Below are 21,401 nucleotides of genomic sequence, written 5' to 3'. Positions count from 1 at the left end.
AAAACACCTGTCTTTAGCTGCCAATAATGATCATTTCTAGGTATTTTAGATGATAATTCAGCATAGGAATGAAACATACTTCTCCCTGACAGCCTTGGCATTGCGTTCGTTAAGCACCGCCACTGGCTTTGATAGGTCCCTGAATACTCGAGGATCAGAAAGGTCCAGCTCCTCTGAGGTGTAGTCAGCGAGAATCCAGGGAAACTGGGCACACACACACACAACAGATCAGCTCAAAGATTAATATTCACTTATCATGGGAAGTCTGGATGGATATTTTAACGTATAAAATTAAATAAGTGTTCACTGATGTACTTACTACTGGGTATTGAGCCAGGTTGTTGTACGTTCTGCCTGCAATCGTGTTGAGCTGCATCAAGTAGTCAAAGTTGGAAATCTCCCGGTTCACCCATTTCTGTGACAAAGGACAGACTGCATTTTAACACGTTACACTCTAAATTATGTTGGCAAACAGTCCCCTATTCCCCAAAGATAACATGAAGTCAAACATCTGACTGCAGTAAGAGACCACAAGTCATTTTAACTCTCTGGACCCCAAGCAGTTTCTAGGTGATTTTTTGCTGCTTTCACATTTTTCCTCACTGTTGGCTCATTTTCCATGGCAATATAAAGTCCTGCACCTCTATCAAAACAGCACAGTCATGGCTAGAAGTAGAGAGAAATCTAAAGTCTTTTGTACAGTAAAGTTATAATGCCATAACTCATAGAAAAGGTAAAAGTTAAATTTCTTCAAAACCTGGAATCAGCGTATACCATAAAGTGTGTACAGATGTTTCTAATACTGGGGGAAATTGGTGAGTATATGTCCTACAGATTTTTTACTACTGATGTTTTAAAGTTTCATTTCCATACCTGTTTCATATTTGCTTTCTGGAAACACTGTGTGCAGTTCAGCCCAGTTCATCTGGACAGTTTCTTACTATCAGATCTGGTGCAAATGGTGTACTTCAAGCAAATTTTTGAATGAGATATGTAGAATAAAATGATTTGATATAATACTACAATTTCAAGCTTTGGTTTGGTTGCTTTCTATTTTAACATTTTCCGGCAGATAATTGGTATCATTTGGGTGATTTTTAAAGATTACATTTGTTTCAAACCTGCTGGTTTGCGGTTCAGAGGGTTAAAGCACAAGTCTGGTGACATCCTAAAGCTTTCTTCATTGTCAATAAATTCAATGAAAAGAACAAGACAACAATGAATATATGCTACCAAATTAAACAAATCATTGAGCCACACTGTGGCACCAGATGTCACATCCCTTCTTTACCATTAGCACACACAGTAGTGTGTTTTAACTTGGTTCCACATTTACCATCTGCTGCTGCAAATAAATTCTGACTGTTACTGCTGAAAATTGTCCCCAACAAATGCACTATATCCCCTTAGTCCAGTAACATTTTCTAAAAACTAATGTCCTCAGCAGATTTAGGAAATCAATAAATCATTTTAAAACCGATTAATAGGTCTGTAATCTAGTTTTCAAGAAATTATAAGTGGGAAACCAAGGACAACACATAGCTAGGGAAGTGCTTTAACTGGTGTTGATTGTGGTCTTCTCATAGGATCCGTAAACAATAAAAAGCAGCCTTCATGTGTTGAGACTGACATCTGTAATAACCTGTGTGAGCCCAGAGGCTTTGAGGAGCTCCTGAGGTGAGCGGGTTCCATAAAGGCTGAGGGATCGCAGCAGTAACATGCGGCTGTACACCTTGTTCCTCGTCTATAAAAAAAAAAAAAAGCAACAATGTTTTCAACAGCAGAAATTACATTCTATATTTTATAAGAATATATAGCATGGTGAGAGGCAAGAGAGGATACTTTAGTAGTCACATTTAAGCTCACTATTTCTTCAGTTTCTTAGCAAAGTTATGCTTGTGACTCATCACCTCTTTTTTGAAGTTGAGGAAGTAATTGGTCTGGTCAATGAGGAAGATCTCCAGAGCTGAGCGACGCAGGTTGTATCGTCTGAGGTGGACTTCTCTGATCTGAGACAGGGGCCATTTGAAGTCATGACCCACTCCTGACGGACAAAAATGAGTCAGTTATTGTAAGTAGCAAGGAAATTATGCTTCCTCATCCCCTCTGTCACTGTCTCCTCACCTTCCTCTTTCTCCTGGCTGCTGTCGTAGAAGTAAATGTGTTGTGTGGTGAGCTCCAGGCGACCAGGCACCACGTCCACCACCGTCACCAGCTCACAATCCTCCCACAACACCAGCTTCTCCTTCTGGCCTGCCTCCTCGGCTTCAACCCTGCAGGACACACAGAGAGAATGAGACATCTCTTTAATGTTAAAAGGTTATTTTGTTCTGTTGTGTGGTTGTAGTATTTGGTGACTGACTGGTTGTTGGCGGCAGCAGGGTCGTCCTCCGGCAGCTCCAGGATGTCGTCTTCCAGGTCGCTGACTTTGACTTGCTTCACAGCTTCCAGTAGCAGAGGCTCTGGGTTTACACGCTGCTGATGGACACCTGAGGAAAGCAAGTGAGACAAGTGGGGATTAAAAACTGAGAGAGACGGTGCAGCAGTTAATATCACATGGCAGTGCTGGAAATTAACTTCCTAGCACGCTTGTCAAGGGCTGACAACCTACAAAAACACACCTGGCAAAGGCGTAACATCTTGCATTTTTAGCTTGGTCCATAAGCTTTAAAGATTTAAACTTGCTCACTTGTGAATAAAATATGTGCTACAAGGTAAAGTGTATATTCTTGTGGTTTCTGGGGCAACAGGAGCAAATCTGATACTTAATTTCTTAATTCTTAATTTTAGCCCTTCTTAATCTGTTTATCAAGAGGAGGCTGGATGATGGCATATTGCACACACACTTATCCCTCATCATCACATCCATCCTTTAAATCCATCCATGGAGCAGTTCCTTTTGAAGCCGGATAGAGCCACCAAATGTGCAAAACTTTCAAAATATATTCCGATTTCAATTTCTTTAATGGGACTACAAAATTGTCAGGTGTTTGTCTAAAGTCACAACAAGAGATTTCAGAACACCGGCATGAAGCTCACCCAGGTTGTCTCTCAGAGCACTGGCCTCTCTGTGAGGATCAAAGTTGTAATTACGGACCAGCTTCAGCCTCATGCGGGAGAAGTTCTCAGCACTGGACACCCTCCAATGCATCTCATCCTGCTGCCTGTTAGAAATAGTCACAAGGCAGTTACAATACAAATCTAGCCATTATTTCTATATGTACATGTTCAATCTATATTGATAACATAACATTTTCCTACCGCTGCTACCGTTGTCATCTTGTTTTAGTAACTAAAGTTGAACTGAAATAGTAGTTTATTTTGATTAAAACTCTTATTACAACAGTAGACATTCTAGTGGGAAAGACAAGAATGGCAGAGAAAAGGGGATTAACATCAGTACCTGTCAGCCCAGGGTCCTCTTTCACACACCAGACCTCGCCGTGCTGCCTTCCACTGCCTCAGAGTGGCGCTGTTCAGGCTGTGCTGCTGCTTCAACATGCTGTTGTAGCGCAGGTTCTCCTGACGGCCACGCCGTGAGAAAGGCTCCACAAATTGTTCCTAAAAATGTGAAAAAAGGGGAGAAGTGGCGGACTTCCTAAAAAACAGAATAAAGGCTTTTGTAGTTATTATTAATTAACTTCTGGACCAACTAACCTGGAAGCGGATCTTGCTCTCACCCCTCTCCCTCTCTCTCTTATGCAGGCTGACCATAAACGCCTCATAGCACTCTTTCCAGTACAGAGCCATTGTCTCATGACCCTGGCTGAACATCTCGATTTCATACTGCTTCATGTACGGAATAATCTGGAGAAAAATGACAATGAAAATTAACAAAAAGTCCCATTGACCCTAAACAGTAAAATTAGCAACTGAAAATGCCTCATACATATTTGTCGAGGTAGACACGCCACTCAGGGGAGTTGCAGTACAGCTGGAAGTCCTCAAAGAAGGACGGGCTTCCGTTGGTGTCAGGAAGCTGAGGCAGGTGCAGCTCCATGTAGAGGAGCCGGTGGACTTTGGAGAGCAGCGTTCTCAGCAGTGGAACCAGGAAGGAGTACGTCTCCTCAGTCTGCTCCTGGATGGAACGCCGCAAGATTCCCTCCACCTTCCCCAGCAGGTAGCAGGCCTCGTCCTGGCTGGACACCTCCTTGGTCTGCAGAATGCCATTGAGCTTAGCTGTGGCCATAGCACATACCTAGAACATAAATTATTTATTATTGTGTGTTCCTAGGATTTCTTTTTACAAAAAAAAAAAAAAACTCACAAGAAGAGGCTCACCTCAGGGTCCTCCTGAGCCATGAAACCCAGCAGCAGTCTCAGTCCAACTTGTGACAGCTGGAACCACTGAGTGCCAGCAGAGTACCACACCATGAGGCTGTCCATCAGCGTCACAGTTTCTTCCAGCACCTTCTCTGTCCACAGCGCTGGATTGATTAGGCCCTCAGCCTGCAGGAAGTCTTGTACCATGTGAAGCAACCGAACTGCATTCTCTGTGTGTTGTGGCAACGTAGCAGCTGATGCCTCGCGGTTATCACTCACTGCCCACTCTAACATGCGCTCCATCAGACTAAAGGAGAAGAGAGCACACACAGAGTGTAAGATGTTGTTTTCAAGCCTTTCTTTGTCAGTATCCAACATCATCTCAGCCTTTCCTCTGACCAGTGCTGTTGTCATTTGAATGAAAAGGCTGACCTGAGCTTGATCTGGTCGACAGGAAGCAGCAGCTCATTAGCGGTTCCCAGTTTGGTGAGAGCTGAGAAGACCTGGCCTCGTTCCAGCCACGCTGAATCATCAGAACCCTCTACGCCTCGCCACATCACACACAGGACGATCTCCAGCAGCATGCTACACAGCTCCTCCTCTGCCCGCTAGGGGGAGACAACAGACCACAAAGAGGGTCATCAAATGCAGCTTTATTCACACGTCTGGTGAAGACTGTAAAACTTCAGGGGTAATCCCATAGATACGTGGTTAGTTTGCATACCAAACAGAACTCGCTTTTACTGCATGTCATTCCTCTTCCCTCACATTTCCTGTCTCTCTCCACATTCACTGTCAAACAAAGGCCAAAAAAGTAATAATAAAACTAATTTAAAAAAGATCTAAAACAGTTACTTGTGTGGATAGTAGCTCCTCTTTATTTTGATAGTTGCTGCTCTCTAGTCCTTCTCAATGTCTACTGTAGCTTCAGTGTGATCGGCCCTTTAACGTGTCAGTGCTTTAAACCGTCTTGTCCTGAATTAAAGGACATTTACATATTAACTAAATTTATACTGCTGAGAGGATCAAACACTTTGACACATGCCCCAGATATCACTTCCAAAATGACACATTCGATGCTGTATCTGACAGGTTACCTGTCTTCCACCTCTGCCCCTCCAGTGAAATGACGAAAAAGGAGCATGAGATGAAAGTCAGTCAGCGCTGGGCTTCCTGAGGTGGCAGTGACATTTCACCCACCGAGTCGGAAGCTCTGGCTGTTTAGCAGCACTAAGGCAGCCTCAGAATACTGACTACTGTATGAAATGAGGACACAAGCTTGTGGTCAACTATTTTAGGGTGAATTGCAGCTGTTATTAAAAATGCATATGACCAGGAAAAATTGTAACATTTGTCAACTACTGTCCATCCATGCCAGATTTATACTTGATGCAACATTTTGATGTATAGTTTACTGTCAGATTCACCTACCAAGCTGATACTACTACATCAAAAACCAGTGCCATGCTTTAAAATATTTCACAGTTGCAGGGCTCACATTCCTTTATTTATTTTGGATATACAGTGAAAGTGGGCCGCAACATTTTTGTAGAACTGACATTAGATTAAAGCAGCTTCTGCTTCAGGTTGTGTCAAGATTATTCCTATACAGGAATAGACTATTTCTGTACAGTGACTGTGTTCACTTCATTCAATCTCTACTGGCATCAGAGACACAAGCAACCATTCTTTATAACCACTGCAGCCTTGACATGTATTTATAGTTTTAAAATGACATCAGCTAAGGTGGAGCCCAGTTTGTACAACTACAAATTAAACTTTTTTTTATTAACCCACAGATTAACCCGGAGGAAAAACTCCCCAAAGCAAGTAGTGCATGCATCACTCTATTGTCCAAAAATAATATTCTTTTACACTTAAATACAAGCTTCTTGATTACAGTGATCTCACACACTGTAGTTTATTTGTGTCACTCCCACATATACCACCCTGTTGGAGTAAATGGTCACAAGAGTGTCACAGCTCAGATTAATCCTCCAAAACAGGAAACACTTTCTCTTGATTAAAAATTTTGGCATTTAAAAAAATGAAACTATACCTGTGTATAGAAACATATGAAAGAAACCTCAACCTCAGTGTAGTGTGGCAAATTTTTAAAAACTTTTTTCTATATATAATGCGTATCAAAGTGAAATCATTCCTTTATCCTATTTTGATTTATGTGTGGAAATACATTTACCTGTGAGATTTTATTGTTGTGCTGACAAAGCTAAAATTACTACCTATGAACCTTAATAAAGAGGTCAAAGTGGTTAAATTTGAATCAAACCTTTTTTCTCCTGACTTTTATGTAAAAACAAAAAGGTAATTAAAACTAAACTAAACTCTCCTTAACCCACCACCACTTCAAAAAGAATCTCATTTGGTCAAAAATCCAGTGCAAAGCTGCTCTGCCAGACTCGTGATGCCCAAACTCACCTCAGCATTGTTGAAGGATTCCCCCAGTGAGATGTTGTCACTGAAGAGGAAGCTGTCTTCAGTCAGGGTACAAGTTGCATCTCGGTCCCCGGAGGGTCCTGGGAAAGGCTTTGAGGTCTCCAGAGGTGATGGTGTACTGGGCATGCTTCCAGGTGTCTGGCTGCCACTCTCTCCGCCCTCATAGGACTGCAGATGGGACAGATCCAGCATCAAGCCCCCTGATTTTCCCAACACCCAGGGCTTGACGTGGAGTTGCGGCTCGGTCGAGGCAGAGGAGGATGGCGTATCCAGCAGTGAGATGACATCGCCGTTCTCCAGGCTGTCCACAGATCGAGTGTCACCAATGCTGATCCGGTCATCCTCCAGCCGATCCAGGCGGCTAGCGCTGCCTGCTCGCGCCCTCCTCTCCAGTGGCAGCTCCAGGCGGTTAGAGCCGCCACTGGTCCGACTCAGGTCCAGGCTGCACGTGCTGATAGTGTCAGAGCTACGCAGCGGCAGGGAACCATCACCACGTAGGTACAGCCGCATGAGGGTGTCCTGCCAACACTGCTGCCTTGAGATCTGAATGGCAGCATCCTGTTGGGACTGAAGCAGCTGGTACACCTGAAGACAGAGGAGGAAAAAGATTAAACTTTAATGACAACTGCAGGGGAAAAGAGTTATGTAACATCAAGAGGCAAAAGAGGAAAAAGAAAAACAGTCTCCAAAGCTAAACTTAAACTGCTGAGGATCAAACTAATTATAGTTTCTTAAACTGGTGCTTTCTAAGTGAAACACTTTAATGATTACTAGTAACTCATGTAGATGCAGTACTGCCACAATCAGAACCTGTTAATGATATTACATGTATCTGGAAGTAACTATTGGGTTTTTACAAAAGACAAAATATTTTGGCTCCAGACAAGAAAACCAGATACACACACAAGAATAGAGCAAATATATGGCATTTAATAGATCACTTTAACTCCATAATCCCTGAGTTGTCATTAAGTCATTCCCTGCTTTTGATGCTCTTTATATCAGTCTGTTTACATTCAGAAATGATGCAGGATTTTTTATTGTTAGTGGTGGGGTTTCACTCTGTGGGATTCGATTGCCAGGTATGCAGAGAAAACGATACAAACTCTGTTCTTTACAGTTGTGAATGCAAACCCAATATCTATCCTAACATCCCTTCCTGCTGCTTTACATGAAAATTGGCAAAACTCAGATGGCTTTTATAGTAAAACAGTCATAGAAAATGCATTGTCATCAAGATCAGCTCCAACAGCGGATATGTATCTAAAATGCGTCTATTTTTACTTTGCTGTTAAATGAACTGCTGCAGGTCGGGAACTGTCGAGGGTGTGTGAGAGGGAGGTATGAAACTAATAAAAGGAAGAAAACAGAGCATAAACAGAAGAAATGAAATAGAAAGTAAAGCAGAAAGCATCTGATGCCATTCATTGATTGCTGGAGCCCTCAGTCATTTCCTGTGTCTGCAGTTGTTCAATATATCTAATTAATAGCGCGACTGTCTGCGGGTTTAAGTGCAGGTGTTCCCTCACCCTCTTGCAGACAATGAGCCGTACACTGGGTCCGGCCCGGTGAGTAAGTTGGACCAGAGCCATCATGTCCTTGTAGTTCACCACTTGATCTGCACATTTCAGATACAGACACACACAAACAAAATGCTTCAACATTTTTGCAGCTGTATACAGTGGTAATAATTGGTGTTTCCATGTGCTAATGCTACTGTCTGATTTTCTCCCTATAATGACAGATGGGGGAGCAATTCTGTCTTTCAACATAAGGCCTGTTCCAAAGTGTTTGTCAGACTTTTTTTTTTTCCAGTTTCCTGACAAAGGGATTCATCTTTCAGCACCAGCATTATCCTGTGTGGAGTCAAATCAAAGCTTAATCCACGTTGCTCTTCTATTTAAAGAAAATGACAAAGGAGTACTGGCTTAACAAAACTGATTCCATTAATTCAAGGAGTAATCACGTAATGGCACTGGCATCAATGGACAACAGGGAATAAGCAGCGCTGTTCACTGACCAGCTGTAGGTCTTAAACCTGGACTGTATCTTCAGGATACAAAAGGCAGATATTGTACGTAGTAAAGAAACAGCCGGACTGCAGTCAAAAATCTTAAGTTAAGGCAACACTAGTTTCATGAAAGAGTTAAGTAACTTAAATGCAAACACTGACCTGTATGGAGGACTTGGTTGAGGAGACAGCGGATCAAGGTGGGAGTGATGTGAAGTTCGGAGAAGAGCAGCGACAGACCGGCGTAACCTGCTTCTCTCAGTCGCAACCTCTGCTTATTCTTCTCATAGACGCGGTCACAGCGTAACATGCGCTCAAACAGCTGCACAGAGGTAAAGAGAGGAATAAAACAATCACTACAGTGCAGGAATCCCATAACTACTGGTAGCTTTTCTCTCAATACCAATGAGCAATAACGTTATGGCAACAGATAACGATGGGAGCTTAGAAATGAATGTTGTTCTTTTAACCAGTGTGTCCCAGGTGTATCTCTGTGTAATCCACCTTGAAGACGAGCTCTCTGAGGCGATCTGAATGTTTGTTGTTTAGAAGAAGAGCGTAGCAGCAGTCGGCTGCCCCGTGCTCAAAAAGGAGCAGGAAGAGTTGGTCCCTGGCTGGACTGCTCTGAAGAAGGCTGAGCAACAACTCCAGGAGGCCACACAGCTGCGACACACACAACCACAGACAAAATTAGCTCCTTCACCTACAATATATGACAATAACAACAGCTTTTTACTGCATTTTCAATTTTGCTTTGTATTGAGAAAACATTATGCATTTAAAAACAGCAAAATGGCCACTAACAAGAATCAGGAATAATACAGGCAGCTAAGCAGTTCTATCACAATAGTAGAGCTGGAACATGTTGTGTATTATAAAGCAATAAGTAAATCACAGAACATTTATCTGCAATAATCTTGATACTCTATGGATGGATTTTGTTTATTCATAATTAAGGAAGATATTTTGTTGTTCTTCTTTGCTGTATTACTGTTCATATCAATACTTTAATCATTCGAATTGTTGGTTGGACAAAACATCACATTTGAAGACATCACATTCGGCTCTGATGGTTTCTGGGATGTTAGAGACCAAACAATTGATTTATCAAAAAAACAACAAAAAACTGATATATCAGTTCATGTTGAAAATGAGTCGCAGCCCCATGCAATGTTTATTTTTATACAAAATACTATATGCAACACCAAGACAATGTTTAACTGAGGGTCATTAAGACATACATTATTAAGAATGGCATTTGAAAACTCAATTTGGGTTGATGAATAAATAAACAATATCAGAGACATAACAGATGCCACGTGGTGGAGGAGGATAATGTGATTATATTGACCATATGTTCAGAATAGGTGATGTAAGCTTCCTTATACACTGATCGGCCAAAACATTAAAACCACGAAGTGAGCAACATTGATTATCTTGCTACAATGGCAAATGTCCAGGGGGGGATCCTAGTAGCCAGTAATGGACATCCCTTACAGAGAGGACAAACTGTTTAAAAATAATGCAGAAAGACTGATGCTGGCAAAACAGCTGCCAGGCAGGAAATGAGCAGAGAGCTTCCTGTACAGGCCCTGCTGCACTAAGTCTCTACTGGAAATTCAAAATCCTGCAGAAAAAGGTCATGTCATTTCACAATGAAATCCTCTGATGGCAAGAGTTGTTGGGATTAACCACTTTCACAATAAATGGGCCATCTGGCATGAGTACACTAATAATACTATTGACCTACTCCAAATTTCTTAGATGCTGGCCTGACACATCTGAGAATCTTTTTTGTGCTAGCTGCTGACTGGTTTCCTGGAAGGCTGAAAAAGAATTAACCTTGAGTTCATGGTGAGCACTCTGTACTCCCAATGGCACAATTTAGAGGGAGTTCTGATCCTTGTAGGGGACAGTTTTATTAAGCTGAGTGACAGAGTACAATAGAATAAGTAGGCATAGAGAAGTGATGATTTAGCAGCAATGCAGTGGAAAAATAGCAAGTTCCTACCTCACATATATCGTAGGATCTAAGGGTGCCTCTTACCTGGTCTTCGTCTCCTATTGCAGCGATGTATCCCAGAATGCTGTGCATCTCCTCCTGTGACATGCCCTTGCTGATGTAGTACTTGATGAGGCCACACAGAGATGCCCGGATGGTACGAATGTCATCCTCACTCAGGTCACTTTCTTTATTAGCGTTCCTCCTAAAGCACAGAGATGGTGGCATTTTGTGAAATACTTTGGAAAAACAAACAGAGACGCATAAACTTTGGAGAATGGAGTCTCACCCATAATAGAGGCGTACGGTGTCAAACAGAAACTGAACTCCATATTTTTTCCTGAACTGCTTCCTGTTGTCTTTGATGACGGTGGACATGTACTGGATATGACCTTCATCAGAGGTAAAGAAATGAGAGCATAACTGTCTTAATGAGGGACAAACACTCTCCACAGAAAATACAACAAACAGAGCAGAATATAGATACAAATAGATTAAAAAAAACTGAAATTGTAGGGGAAATTATAAAGGAGTATTTAAAAGAATACCATCCTGAATCCTGGCTAGGACATTTTCATCTGTATTCTTTAACCTACATTTTAAAATCATAATCTGAACCCTCGACTGAATAAAGGACTCTCCTCCAGTTTGTTTTCGTTTATCATACTCTTGGCACTCATCTGAGATCATCAATTACTTAATTTTCCCTCTGAGTTTGACCTGATCTCACCTCTGTAGATTAACATTCAGCACAACTATAATTACGCGTGTTTTCAAACAGAAAGAGGTAAATCTAACCTATGCGTAGGGGGAAGTCTCCTTTGTTCCAGATGTTAAAGTTGAACAGTAGATGTGTGTGAAGCTGCTGCAGCAGAGCTTGGTTCTTCTCATATGTCACCTGCTCGATCAGCAGCTGCATAGCAACCAGCACGCTGACGTCCACGTGACCTGCTGGCAACTAAACACACACCAACAACACATGTAAATACACCACTATCACTTCAAATACACACACGTTTAATGGTGCCGATGCAAAATGATGAGACACAGAGGAGTCCGAGCACAGTAGGCTACACAGATGATAGGAAAATGACCCTGTTAAAGAGATAGGCATAGACCACAATGAGGCTCATTAACAAGCAAGTATAAGCAGTGTGACACCAATAATTCTGTCCGCTTAAACAGATAAGGAACATGCAAGGATAGGGAAACACATTAGTGGCTTATTTGGATATTTACCAGTTACAGGGTGTGGTTACTTTCCCTTGAGCAACTATTACTGCATCTAAGACATTTTCATTTTATCTAGGTCTCTGTGGAGGCTTTTATTTTCCCATGGTGTAAAAGCTGACACAGAGGTATTTCCAAGCCCTCACTAAACAAATAAACACAGAGGCACTTGCACAGGACAAAGGACAGAAGAGGAAAGGGGAAGAAAGAGAGCTTAGGATTAAAGAACGAGCACATGAAGGACACAGACAAAGGAGAAGAGAAATACAGACACAGAACAAATACAGACAAACCTACATGCAGGGACAGAAAGTATCTGAGCTGGATTCATTCTACTGGTGGAGGTTAATAATTTAAAATTCCAACACCATGCCATGATCATACAGTATGAGGAAATGCAAAGGCTATAAGTGGCCTTTTGTATCACAAATGAAATGAAGTTAATCAGAGACCCCTTATTCCTACACTACAAGCCCTCTCAAAGTCAAACTAATCCAGTTTGGATAGAGTGAGAAACAAAAGAGGCTTATGTCCTTCTGGCATGGTCTCAAATCATTAACGCATTTTGTAAAATACACTCCATTTTGGACAAAAAAAAGGCCAGACACTTTTTGTGCATTCAAGCTTGAAAATGCTTTTAAAACTTTCCTGAACAGATCCAAATCCTTCCTCCATTTTACATAACTGCAGGAAGGAAAATGGGGAACCACACTTCTGCTAAAAGCTCACACACTTAAAAGAATTACATCTGAGCTGAAATGTAGTAGTGTGACTCATGCAGGATTTTTATTATCAGGGGACACCTACGTTCACTGTAATTATGTTATTGTAGATTATTTAAAAGGTCACAGCGTGCAGATTTATGTTTGTGGTGTAAATTGCCTCCTGTAATCTAAACTGTAAACATTTCAGTACAGCAGAATCATTCTCCTCTGACATCTAACAGAAGAAAGTAGTACAAGTATGGTAATAAAATATAATTAACATATTTGTAATACATCTGTTACAAGCATGATAACATGCAAACCGCCCAATGCTTAAATTACAGATATATTTATTAACCCTCTGTACTTCTATGATTATTCACTATGTAAAAAAAAAAAACAAAGAAAAAAACAGGAATCAACACATTCAACATTTTTCTAAGTGTCCACAGATGTTACAAACACTGGGTGGCTGTAAATCATGGCCCCAAATATAAGTATCTTCTAACAACTTGTTGACCTTTTCCTCCCCTGAATAACATTTTGAGCCATGCTGCACTTCTTTAGTTAATCAAGTATTGTTTATTTTGCTCTCCGTGTCTCTAAACACAGCCTGTAGTTCATCTGAAAAATCCCTAAAATGTTGAAATGCAGAGATCTTTTGGATTTTCATAGGATCTAGTGAAAATTGTATATTTTTGGTAAATTCTGAAATGAGACATTTAGAAAGATGTGATTTTGGTGAAATATTTGAGGATTTAACTGGACGTCACATATACTTCAGAGGACAGTCGAAAATTCAATGTGTTTTTTTTGTTTTTACGTTTCTGGCTCTGGTTAACTTTTGCAGACTTTTTTTTTTTAATTGGCTTTATTATATAGGACAGTGGAGAGAGACAGGAAAGTGGGGAGAAGAGTGGGGGGAGGACCTGCAGCAAAGGGCCATGGGCTGGATTTTAACCCATGACCATTGCGTCGGGGCACTATAGCCCGTTTATGGGATGCCCATAGCATGCCTTTTATCCTGCTAACAGGTTTTGGGGTTCAAAGCATTAATTACAGGTACTAATTTGTGTACGAGTCAAGTAGACAGAAGAGATACTGTCACTGAATTTGATGGGTCTCTTTCGGCGCAGTGCCCATAATTCAACGCTGACACGTTGATATTAGTCATGTGTAAATCAGGCTTGAACAGACCTTCTGCAGCAGAGCTCCCAGTGTTCCGACACCATGCGAGTGCAGCAGGTTTTCCTGGTTGATCAGGTGTCTCTGCAGGAAATGCTTCAGCACTAACAGGAAAGTAGCCACCAGGTTCTTCTCCAGGCGAGCCTCTGAAACAGAAAGGGAAAATACATTTGTTCCCACATGCTACTTGTTGACACAATGATCTTGTTTCATAATACAATTGATAGCAGAGTGAAATCTTTGGGGCTGAGACCTGAGGCCCTGTTGGATGGGAGTATGACCCAGTCTCCATCTGCTGGTGTGGTCACATCAGGAGTGATGAAGTCTGATCCAGCTGCAGGATCGCTGTTCTGTTGATCAGGGGTCACCAGGGCCAGCTGCTCCAGTATTGGGATGAGGACTGGCACGCCTCCAACACAGTTGATCATATCCTGCCACAGATCAATACATTTACTTATATATACAGTACATCCATGTAATATACAGCACTGGACAAAGTTTTAGGCAGGTGTGGAAAATGCTATGAACTAAGAATGCTTTAAAAAACAGAAGTGTTAATAGTTTATTTTCTTCAGTTAACAAAATGCAGAGAATGAACAGAAGAGAAATCTAAATCAAATCAATATTTGGTGTGACCACCCTTTGCCTTTAACCCCTTGATGCACAACGTGGGTCGAGAGATACCCATTTTCCATTTAATTTGGGTCACTTTTGACCCATGTTATGCATCAAAGGGTTAAAACAGCATCAATTGTTCTAAGAATAGAGCTTTTGAACTACATTGGCTGGTAGAACTAACTTCCTCAAATCCGTCTGTCTCTTGTCTGGACAGTAGACGGGTTTACCTGAGTCCCACTGGTTTCTGCCAGTTCTGAGCTGACGGCACTGCTGGACATCTTCTGATTTTGAAGGGAAATAAGCTTGAAGTGTTTTTCAACTGCTGCACTAAGTTTCATTGACCAACCACTGCATCTACAATCCTCAACGTTGCCCGTTTCTTTGTGCTTCTTCAAAAGAGCTTGAACAGCACATCTTGATATCCCAGTCTGCTTAGAGATGTTTGTCTGGGAGAGACCTTGCTGATGCAGTATAACTACCTTATGTGTTGTTGAGGTGCTCAGTCTTGCAACAGTGTATGACCTGTGACATTAAACTGTCCTCCACAACCTCACCTTGGCAGTAGAGTTTGGCTGTTCCTCACCCAGTTTGAAGCCTACACAGCTGTTTCTGTTTCAGTTAATGATTGTGTTTTAACCTACATTAGCACCTGTTTGGTATAACTGCTTGACCTGGCTATAATCCTACAAAATCCCAGACTTTGTACAAGTGTACCTATAAGAACTGGTGCTGGTTTGAAGGCAAAAGGGTAGTAACACCAAATATTGACTTCAATTTTTCTTTTTCTTTGCTCAATTTGCATTTTGTATTGATGAAAATAAACAATTATTAATATTTTTGAAAACATTCTTAGTTTAGAGCTTTTTAAACCTTTGCCCAGTACTGCATGTAAAAATATTCCTCTGTGCACAGAACAGTTACATGACAGCATGAGCTGCACCTTGATATCCCAGTTAACAACTTTGTTCCCCGTCAGACGTCCGTGCAGCATGTTTGGTGACAGATCCAGACAGATTGGGTTTCTACATGCCTGTTAAGAAAAGGAACATGTTTAGTTAAGAGTAGCAGGAATTCTGTACATCAAAATGAAAAATCTGGGAAAATGTTCATTTATTTAGATAAAAATCTAGTTGCTACTTTAAAGACCCTTCAGGAAATAACTTTCCGCCACTGTACTAACTACTCCTACTATACACAGGGCAACAAGTAGGAAAATTGCAACACTCATCTTAAAATGCACTGATTCAATCCCTACAATCACATCCACTGTATGTAGCTGATTTCAAAGCTTTAAGAAAGAAATGTTTAAGTGGTCCAATCACCTTGGGTGAGTAGTGCAGCAGCAATTTGGTTGAAAGATCTCCGAGCTCTGATTCCTGGGCTTTAAATGGAGAGATGCAGTTTGGACCTAAGTAGGGAAAAAAAAGATGGCAATCAGAATCCATGACAGAAGAAAGAACAAATACATTCTAAAGCATGCTTTTATTCCAGTGTATGAAATGTTTTCTCACATGTATTCACTGGTTACAGTGTTGCTGCTTATCTGTTCTAACAAACACTATAAACTGTTTATTCCACCATACTTTTCTGTAATTTTTAAATCTCTCCTTCTCCACTCCCATCATGTCATTCCTGCTTACCAGCACTACAGATGGCTTTAATGTGGTTTTGCTGCAGGGGTTCATGAAACACCATGACACTTCCCAGCTGGCCTTGCAGGGATGTGGGGCTTCCCCACTCGCTGTCCTGGGTCCCTGCAGAGATGAGCTTAGTCACAGATTCTGGTTTTCCGCCGAGCAGCCCCCCCCAGGTCTGCGACGACAGGATGCCGCTCAGTGAGGAGCGAGTGGTGGGTGTGGTGGCGGAGGAGAACGGAGGGTCTGGGATCTGGGAGGGTGGAGGAGTGGTGGTACGCTGGCCTGCTGAGCCGATGCAGCAGGACGTGAAGGGCTGTGGGTGAAGCACAGCAGAACAATATGGGCAGGTGAGCAACAGTCTGGTTGGTTGACCAAGCTGCCAAGAAGATGGCAAATTTTCATGTATAAACAAATGCCTCACCTCTGTCATTGTGGGGTACTTGAGGGGGGCAGACAGTTTCTGCTGTCCGTCCACATAAATGTAGACAAGGCTCTGTCCAAATGGCCTCTTTCCAGGTACATGTACCACACCAATGCTGTGCTGTGGACAGAAATCAGACACAATCCTTTGATCCTAAGCCACTGCTCTCTTTAATCAGTCCGCAGGAAATCGGGTTAAAAGGTGTTAATCTTCTAAATAAGAGACACCATTAGTGTTGCTGTCCTATACAATGTTCAGAATTTTTTGCCTAACATCAGATGCTCTAGGTAAGGTAAGGGGTGGTTAAATATTAGTGCTGTGTTCAGTTTTTATGAGCTTTGGAGGTTTTTATTCTGTCTACATTTTCATATTTCAGTGGCACCACCCTGTCAGTAAATAAATGTCAAAAAATTATGTCATTGAACTTGACTCACCCAGAGGGAGTCACAGAAGCAGTAGTCGGGCAGCATGACAGTGACATACTCCTTCTTTGTGCATACAGCCACCACCAACACACCCGCTGAGCTAATAAAGGCCTCAAATCCCGTTCCTCCTGGAGTGAAAAAGCTGTACCAGAGAAATATAACAAAGATTCAAACATACATTTTAACATTCATCTGTTGTTAAAAAGCTTTGGCTGTCTACACTGGATATCACAGCACAACAAAGTTTTTATGACCTTAACATAAAGATTCAATAAAGTCATGATTCTGTGTTTAACACTGATTTCAACATTGCTATTTAGTGCTTCATAGATATCTTTTCGCCTCACCTGTAAAGCTGTTTCCTCTTGTCTTTGCTGGGTGGGCCCAGCTGGTCCTGGTCCAGTGACAACCAGGCGAGGAAGCTGAAGGCAGACCCTGGCCAGCGTTGAACTGTTGGAACTACAATCCCTGCCATGCTGGGCGACAGGTCAAAATACTGCATGGCGCTTTCCAGGCCCTGCTTGCGTACCATAGCCAACAGGGCTCTCAGTGCAGGGCCTACGTAGGGATGTGTTTGGTTGGACTCTGGAGGTCTGAGGAGGCGCAGGAGTCCCAGCAGTTCCTTTGCACTCAAAGACTGGGAGCCAAGTGACCCGACTAATCCCAAAAGGCTTTCGGCGCAAGCTCGGTGTAGCCGTTGGTGGCGCTCCAGAGCAGCTAGAGCTCGCATGACCATGGTGGCGTTGACACAGGTGGCACGAGTCTGTCGGTTGAGGCAGCTGAGGCGGCGGAGCCAATCTGCTGTAAAGAGCTGCAGTTCTGACGAGTCCAGCTCTGGGAGCCACTGGACCAACAGCAGCAACGGCTCCACATTACTGATGCCCAGGAGGCCCACTGAGGTGTGCTCACCCTCCACTGCCTGGACACAGAAAAACACGCACACCAACAATGACAAAGACATAGAATATACAGAAATCCAAAGAACATGATTCAAATAGGTCAGTAAAGATTAAGATGGCAGACAGGGATAAAAGGTAAACAATATTTGCCAAAAAACAGCCATCTTTCTCTCACCATGTTCATCAGCTCTTTGAGAAGGTGTCGGGATGGTTGGCCGAGGGAGGTGAGCACTTCATACAGGTGATTGTATCCAATCCTCTCCTTAAAAACCTCCTATAGGGGCGATATAAGAAAGCATATGCAAAAATATAATGCCATAGCATTTGAGCTTTGAAAAAAAAGCTTCTTTTATGCCTTCATAGTGTAAGTTGAAGAGTTCAAATGTAAATGTGCAATGTGCAAATGTAGTTCAAACCCCTTTTGATCCGATTCACATTTTATGGTTAAACTTTGCAGCTGCATTCCTTTGTGTACATCACTTATTTGTGGTGTACCTCAAGGTTTCTGGGCCCTACTCTTTACTGTGTTTACTTTGTAACAAAATTAGTCAACTTAAAACATTGTTTAGGAGATGACCTTCTAAACTGGCATTCAACAGATATGTATGACTGACAGTGTTAACTACAATAAGAAAAGTATGACAAAAAATAAAGTTCAAAGTATATTTAGACTCTTGGCCTTACCAGATTATGTCAACAGTTCATAAAAATGGAGAGTTTTAGAAATGTGGCAAAAGCCTTACCTTCGCAGCTGGCGATTTGTGCATCACTGTTGTAAGGGCTTTGATGGTTGCTACAGCAAGGGAGTCTAGACGCCCTTGAAACACCTGAAAAAAAATGAACTACTCAGTCACTACAGCTAGCAACATATTCATTTAATGGGCAGAACTGATGGTAACAGATGCCACAAGTCAAATCTCCTGTTATTTATATGGACAACAAGCATGCGAGCAGTTTAAAGTCACAAAGTTTGTAATTCTGAAATATTCTATGTATTTAAGGCTCTGAAAACAACATGCATCACATGAAAAAGAATAAAAGTGAAACTTAAGTAGATGCCTTGGAGTTTGATTCAATTAGTCTTTGTAAAAAGTGAGTAAAATCATTGATGATCGTTAGAATCCTGTTTGTCACTGCAGTAGGGACTGGCATCAAAAGTTGTACTGCAGATGTCACAGTGAAGATAAGGAAAGTGTCGTCTTTCTGCTCCAGGTAAAAAAAAATAAAAAATTTAAAAAAGCAATCCTTTTAATAGTGTGAAGATATGACTGGAGCAGGAAGCTCAAAAAAGAACAGAAACACACACGTCCTCACACACAACCAGCCACAGAAATACCTCACTCTTATTTTCTCACACTGACACACACAAACACATACAAACAAAGCATGCAACCCATAAAAACACAAACACATCTCCATCCAGCTCTGTCCTGCTCATGTCCGACATGTTCTGGGTCACTGAACCCGTCGTTTAATTCGAATGAGTCTCGGACCAGCTGGAGAGGGACTGTGGCAAAAAATTAAACACTTAGATCAGTGTCACGGAGTCCAGATCACTTCAAACCACTGAACTCAGTGAGAAGACACACCAGGCCATTGTGATAGCATTCCAGTTGAACCCAAAGTATACCGCGGAAAACCAGGACAATGTGGAGGGGAAGGGGGGAGTGAAGAGGGCCAAGGGAGGTGTGAAGGAAATGGCAATAAAATCAATGAAATGACATAGCTGGGAAGGAGGCACAGAAGTCACTCCACAGCAAGACGCTGCACTGCTAACTGGCCATTTGGCACCTTAGCTCAAGTCTGGTTTTCAACTTCCAGTTTTTTCCCCCATTGAATCTGCATCACATTTAAATGTCTCTCTGCTCCAATTTAACCGAACAGATGCTTTAATCTGCAGGGTTCTCCAGAAATTTTCTACTGGTTACCTTGGAAACAACAAAAGCTTATTGCGCTAAACCTTAACAAGCAGGTTGCAGCATCTGCCACTGTATCAGGTTACAGCTTCTCTGCAACAAAGGCACGTCGGTGTGTGTGGCTCTATGTAGGTTTGTCCACCTGTATTCACATTATTCACATCAATAGGGAGATTATACCTGATAAAGGTGGCTCTGTGTGTAGAAAAAGTACAAAAAGCTGAATGAAAGCTGGTATACTCTGAGGGGAATAAGTGACCTTAATGTGAGATGATTCTATCGTTGATGATCCACCATTCCAGACACAGACCTAAATGTGTTAGGTAGATACTGTTACTTCTTATATCCAATTGGGTTGATGGGTGGGTAACAATTATTGCATCTGAACTGCATCAAAACAATTTGGATAATGCCAAAGAATAGTTTTTAATTTTGAAAGATTTGCTTTTCTGTTTTACTATGGATGGTTTACGCATCTGACAGTGAATGAAACAAATTAAATACAATGGAAACTGGGTGCAATAGACCCATATTCAGGAATGAAACCAAGCAGAATGTCCTGGTTGCCCATTTGTTGACTCTGTCAACCAGGCAAGTTGTGGTTTCCATCTGTCCAGACTAATATGGAATGAAAATCTTAATTGAAAGGTATTGCCTGTATTTTTTTGGCAAAATTGAAGTTACTATAGTGTCATGTATGATTCCAGTGAATGATTTTCAGTAAAAAAAAAATGCTATCTTCATCTACACACTATAGATTTTGATTGTGTCATAATTATCGTATGAACTCTCGAATTATGACCAGAGATTTGTTTTCCCAAAATGTTGAGCTGTATTTGAATAACAGGTCTATGCACTCCAGGTACCGCTCAAGTCATGTGTGAGAGCGACCATAACAGTAATTCAAGAGATTTACGATAACTTGAACACAACTTGAAATGCTTTTGCCTTCAACAAAACGAATCGTTTCATTTGGTGTAACCAGCAGTATGTGTAGACCTTAATCACCTCAGACATGGTGCTTTAACAACATGTTAAAAAACACTTCACTTCAAATGTTTCATCCTCCAGCATTTTGGCAGTCGAGTGACTTGATGAGAGGATTATTTTCATCTCTTCAATACATGATCTAATTACTGATGATCATCCTGGGGGTCTTGCTGTGGGGCGGCCGTGTGGCTCAGGTGAGGATAAGGTGATGGGGCGTGGCAGCAGCAGATGAGGATAAGGTCAGGGCAGGTAGGTGGATGTGTGAGAAATCGGGGGAGGTGAGGTGGGGTGGGGTGGGGCTTTCTCGGCGGTACCTGAGAGTCCCTCTCTCCTGTCAGTAACCTGTTGTTGGTTATATCTTTCTGGTCCTTGTCTGCCGCCGTGCACCTAGCATTAACCAGCTGACACACACAACAGGCAACATGTCAACAGAGCATGTGGGGAGGTCGACAGAGAGAGAATAGGGAGACAAGGGAGAGACAGAGGACGGTGCAGGGGGGAGGAAAGATGTTGTCAGTGGAGGAGAGGGTGAGAGGTTAGAAGCTGTGACCCTCAACGGAGGTCACTGTGTGGAGGCGTGTTGGTGATCCAGCCTGGCTGTGGGGAGGCAGACATGCAAGGTGGGCAAAACGCTCCTTCTCTC

At 42.0% G+C, this 21,401-nt stretch overlaps 1 protein-coding gene across 5 annotated transcripts in view; it reads right to left on the bottom strand.

Annotated features, from left to right (window-relative positions):
* nbeal1 (neurobeachin-like 1) overlaps positions 1 to 21,401 on the bottom strand; it is a 52,205-nt gene that overhangs the window by 11,808 nt on the left and 18,996 nt on the right. For 3 of the 5 annotated variants that reach the window (XM_055008094.1, XM_055008095.1, XM_055008096.1), the window contains 30 exons: positions 21,073 to 21,159; positions 18,596 to 18,679; positions 18,028 to 18,126; positions 17,301 to 17,872; positions 16,963 to 17,095; positions 16,529 to 16,648; positions 16,111 to 16,420; positions 15,793 to 15,878; positions 15,411 to 15,500; positions 14,106 to 14,283; positions 13,865 to 13,998; positions 11,532 to 11,691; positions 11,023 to 11,125; positions 10,779 to 10,938; positions 9,236 to 9,394; positions 8,894 to 9,053; positions 8,250 to 8,338; positions 6,703 to 7,305; positions 4,696 to 4,871; positions 4,282 to 4,570; positions 3,890 to 4,198; positions 3,658 to 3,807; positions 3,404 to 3,561; positions 3,040 to 3,164; positions 2,363 to 2,489; positions 2,125 to 2,273; positions 1,911 to 2,044; positions 1,643 to 1,744; positions 320 to 415; positions 80 to 204 (listed from right to left, as the gene is read on the bottom strand). In XM_055008094.1, the coding sequence (XP_054864069.1) occupies positions 80 to 204; positions 320 to 415; positions 1,643 to 1,744; positions 1,911 to 2,044; positions 2,125 to 2,273; positions 2,363 to 2,489; positions 3,040 to 3,164; positions 3,404 to 3,561; positions 3,658 to 3,807; positions 3,890 to 4,198; positions 4,282 to 4,570; positions 4,696 to 4,871; positions 6,703 to 7,305; positions 8,250 to 8,338; positions 8,894 to 9,053; positions 9,236 to 9,394; positions 10,779 to 10,938; positions 11,023 to 11,125; positions 11,532 to 11,691; positions 13,865 to 13,998; positions 14,106 to 14,283; positions 15,411 to 15,500; positions 15,793 to 15,878; positions 16,111 to 16,420; positions 16,529 to 16,648; positions 16,963 to 17,095; positions 17,301 to 17,872; positions 18,028 to 18,126; positions 18,596 to 18,679; positions 21,073 to 21,159 (5,267 nt within the window). The remainder of the gene's footprint in view (positions 1 to 79; positions 205 to 319; positions 416 to 1,642; positions 1,745 to 1,910; positions 2,045 to 2,124; positions 2,274 to 2,362; positions 2,490 to 3,039; positions 3,165 to 3,403; positions 3,562 to 3,657; positions 3,808 to 3,889; positions 4,199 to 4,281; positions 4,571 to 4,695; positions 4,872 to 6,702; positions 7,306 to 8,249; positions 8,339 to 8,893; positions 9,054 to 9,235; positions 9,395 to 10,778; positions 10,939 to 11,022; positions 11,126 to 11,531; positions 11,692 to 13,864; positions 13,999 to 14,105; positions 14,284 to 15,410; positions 15,501 to 15,792; positions 15,879 to 16,110; positions 16,421 to 16,528; positions 16,649 to 16,962; positions 17,096 to 17,300; positions 17,873 to 18,027; positions 18,127 to 18,595; positions 18,680 to 21,072; positions 21,160 to 21,401) is intronic. The other 2 variants (XM_055008097.1, XM_055008098.1) reach the window with 1 other exon arrangement.

The sequence above is a fragment of the Amphiprion ocellaris genome, chromosome 24 (genome assembly GCF_022539595.1).
Source record: "Amphiprion ocellaris isolate individual 3 ecotype Okinawa chromosome 24, ASM2253959v1, whole genome shotgun sequence".
NCBI classification, from domain to species: Eukaryota; Metazoa; Chordata; class Actinopteri; family Pomacentridae; genus Amphiprion; species Amphiprion ocellaris.
Note: the sequence above shows the minus strand (reverse complement) of the source record. Positions and strands in the feature narration are given on the sequence as shown.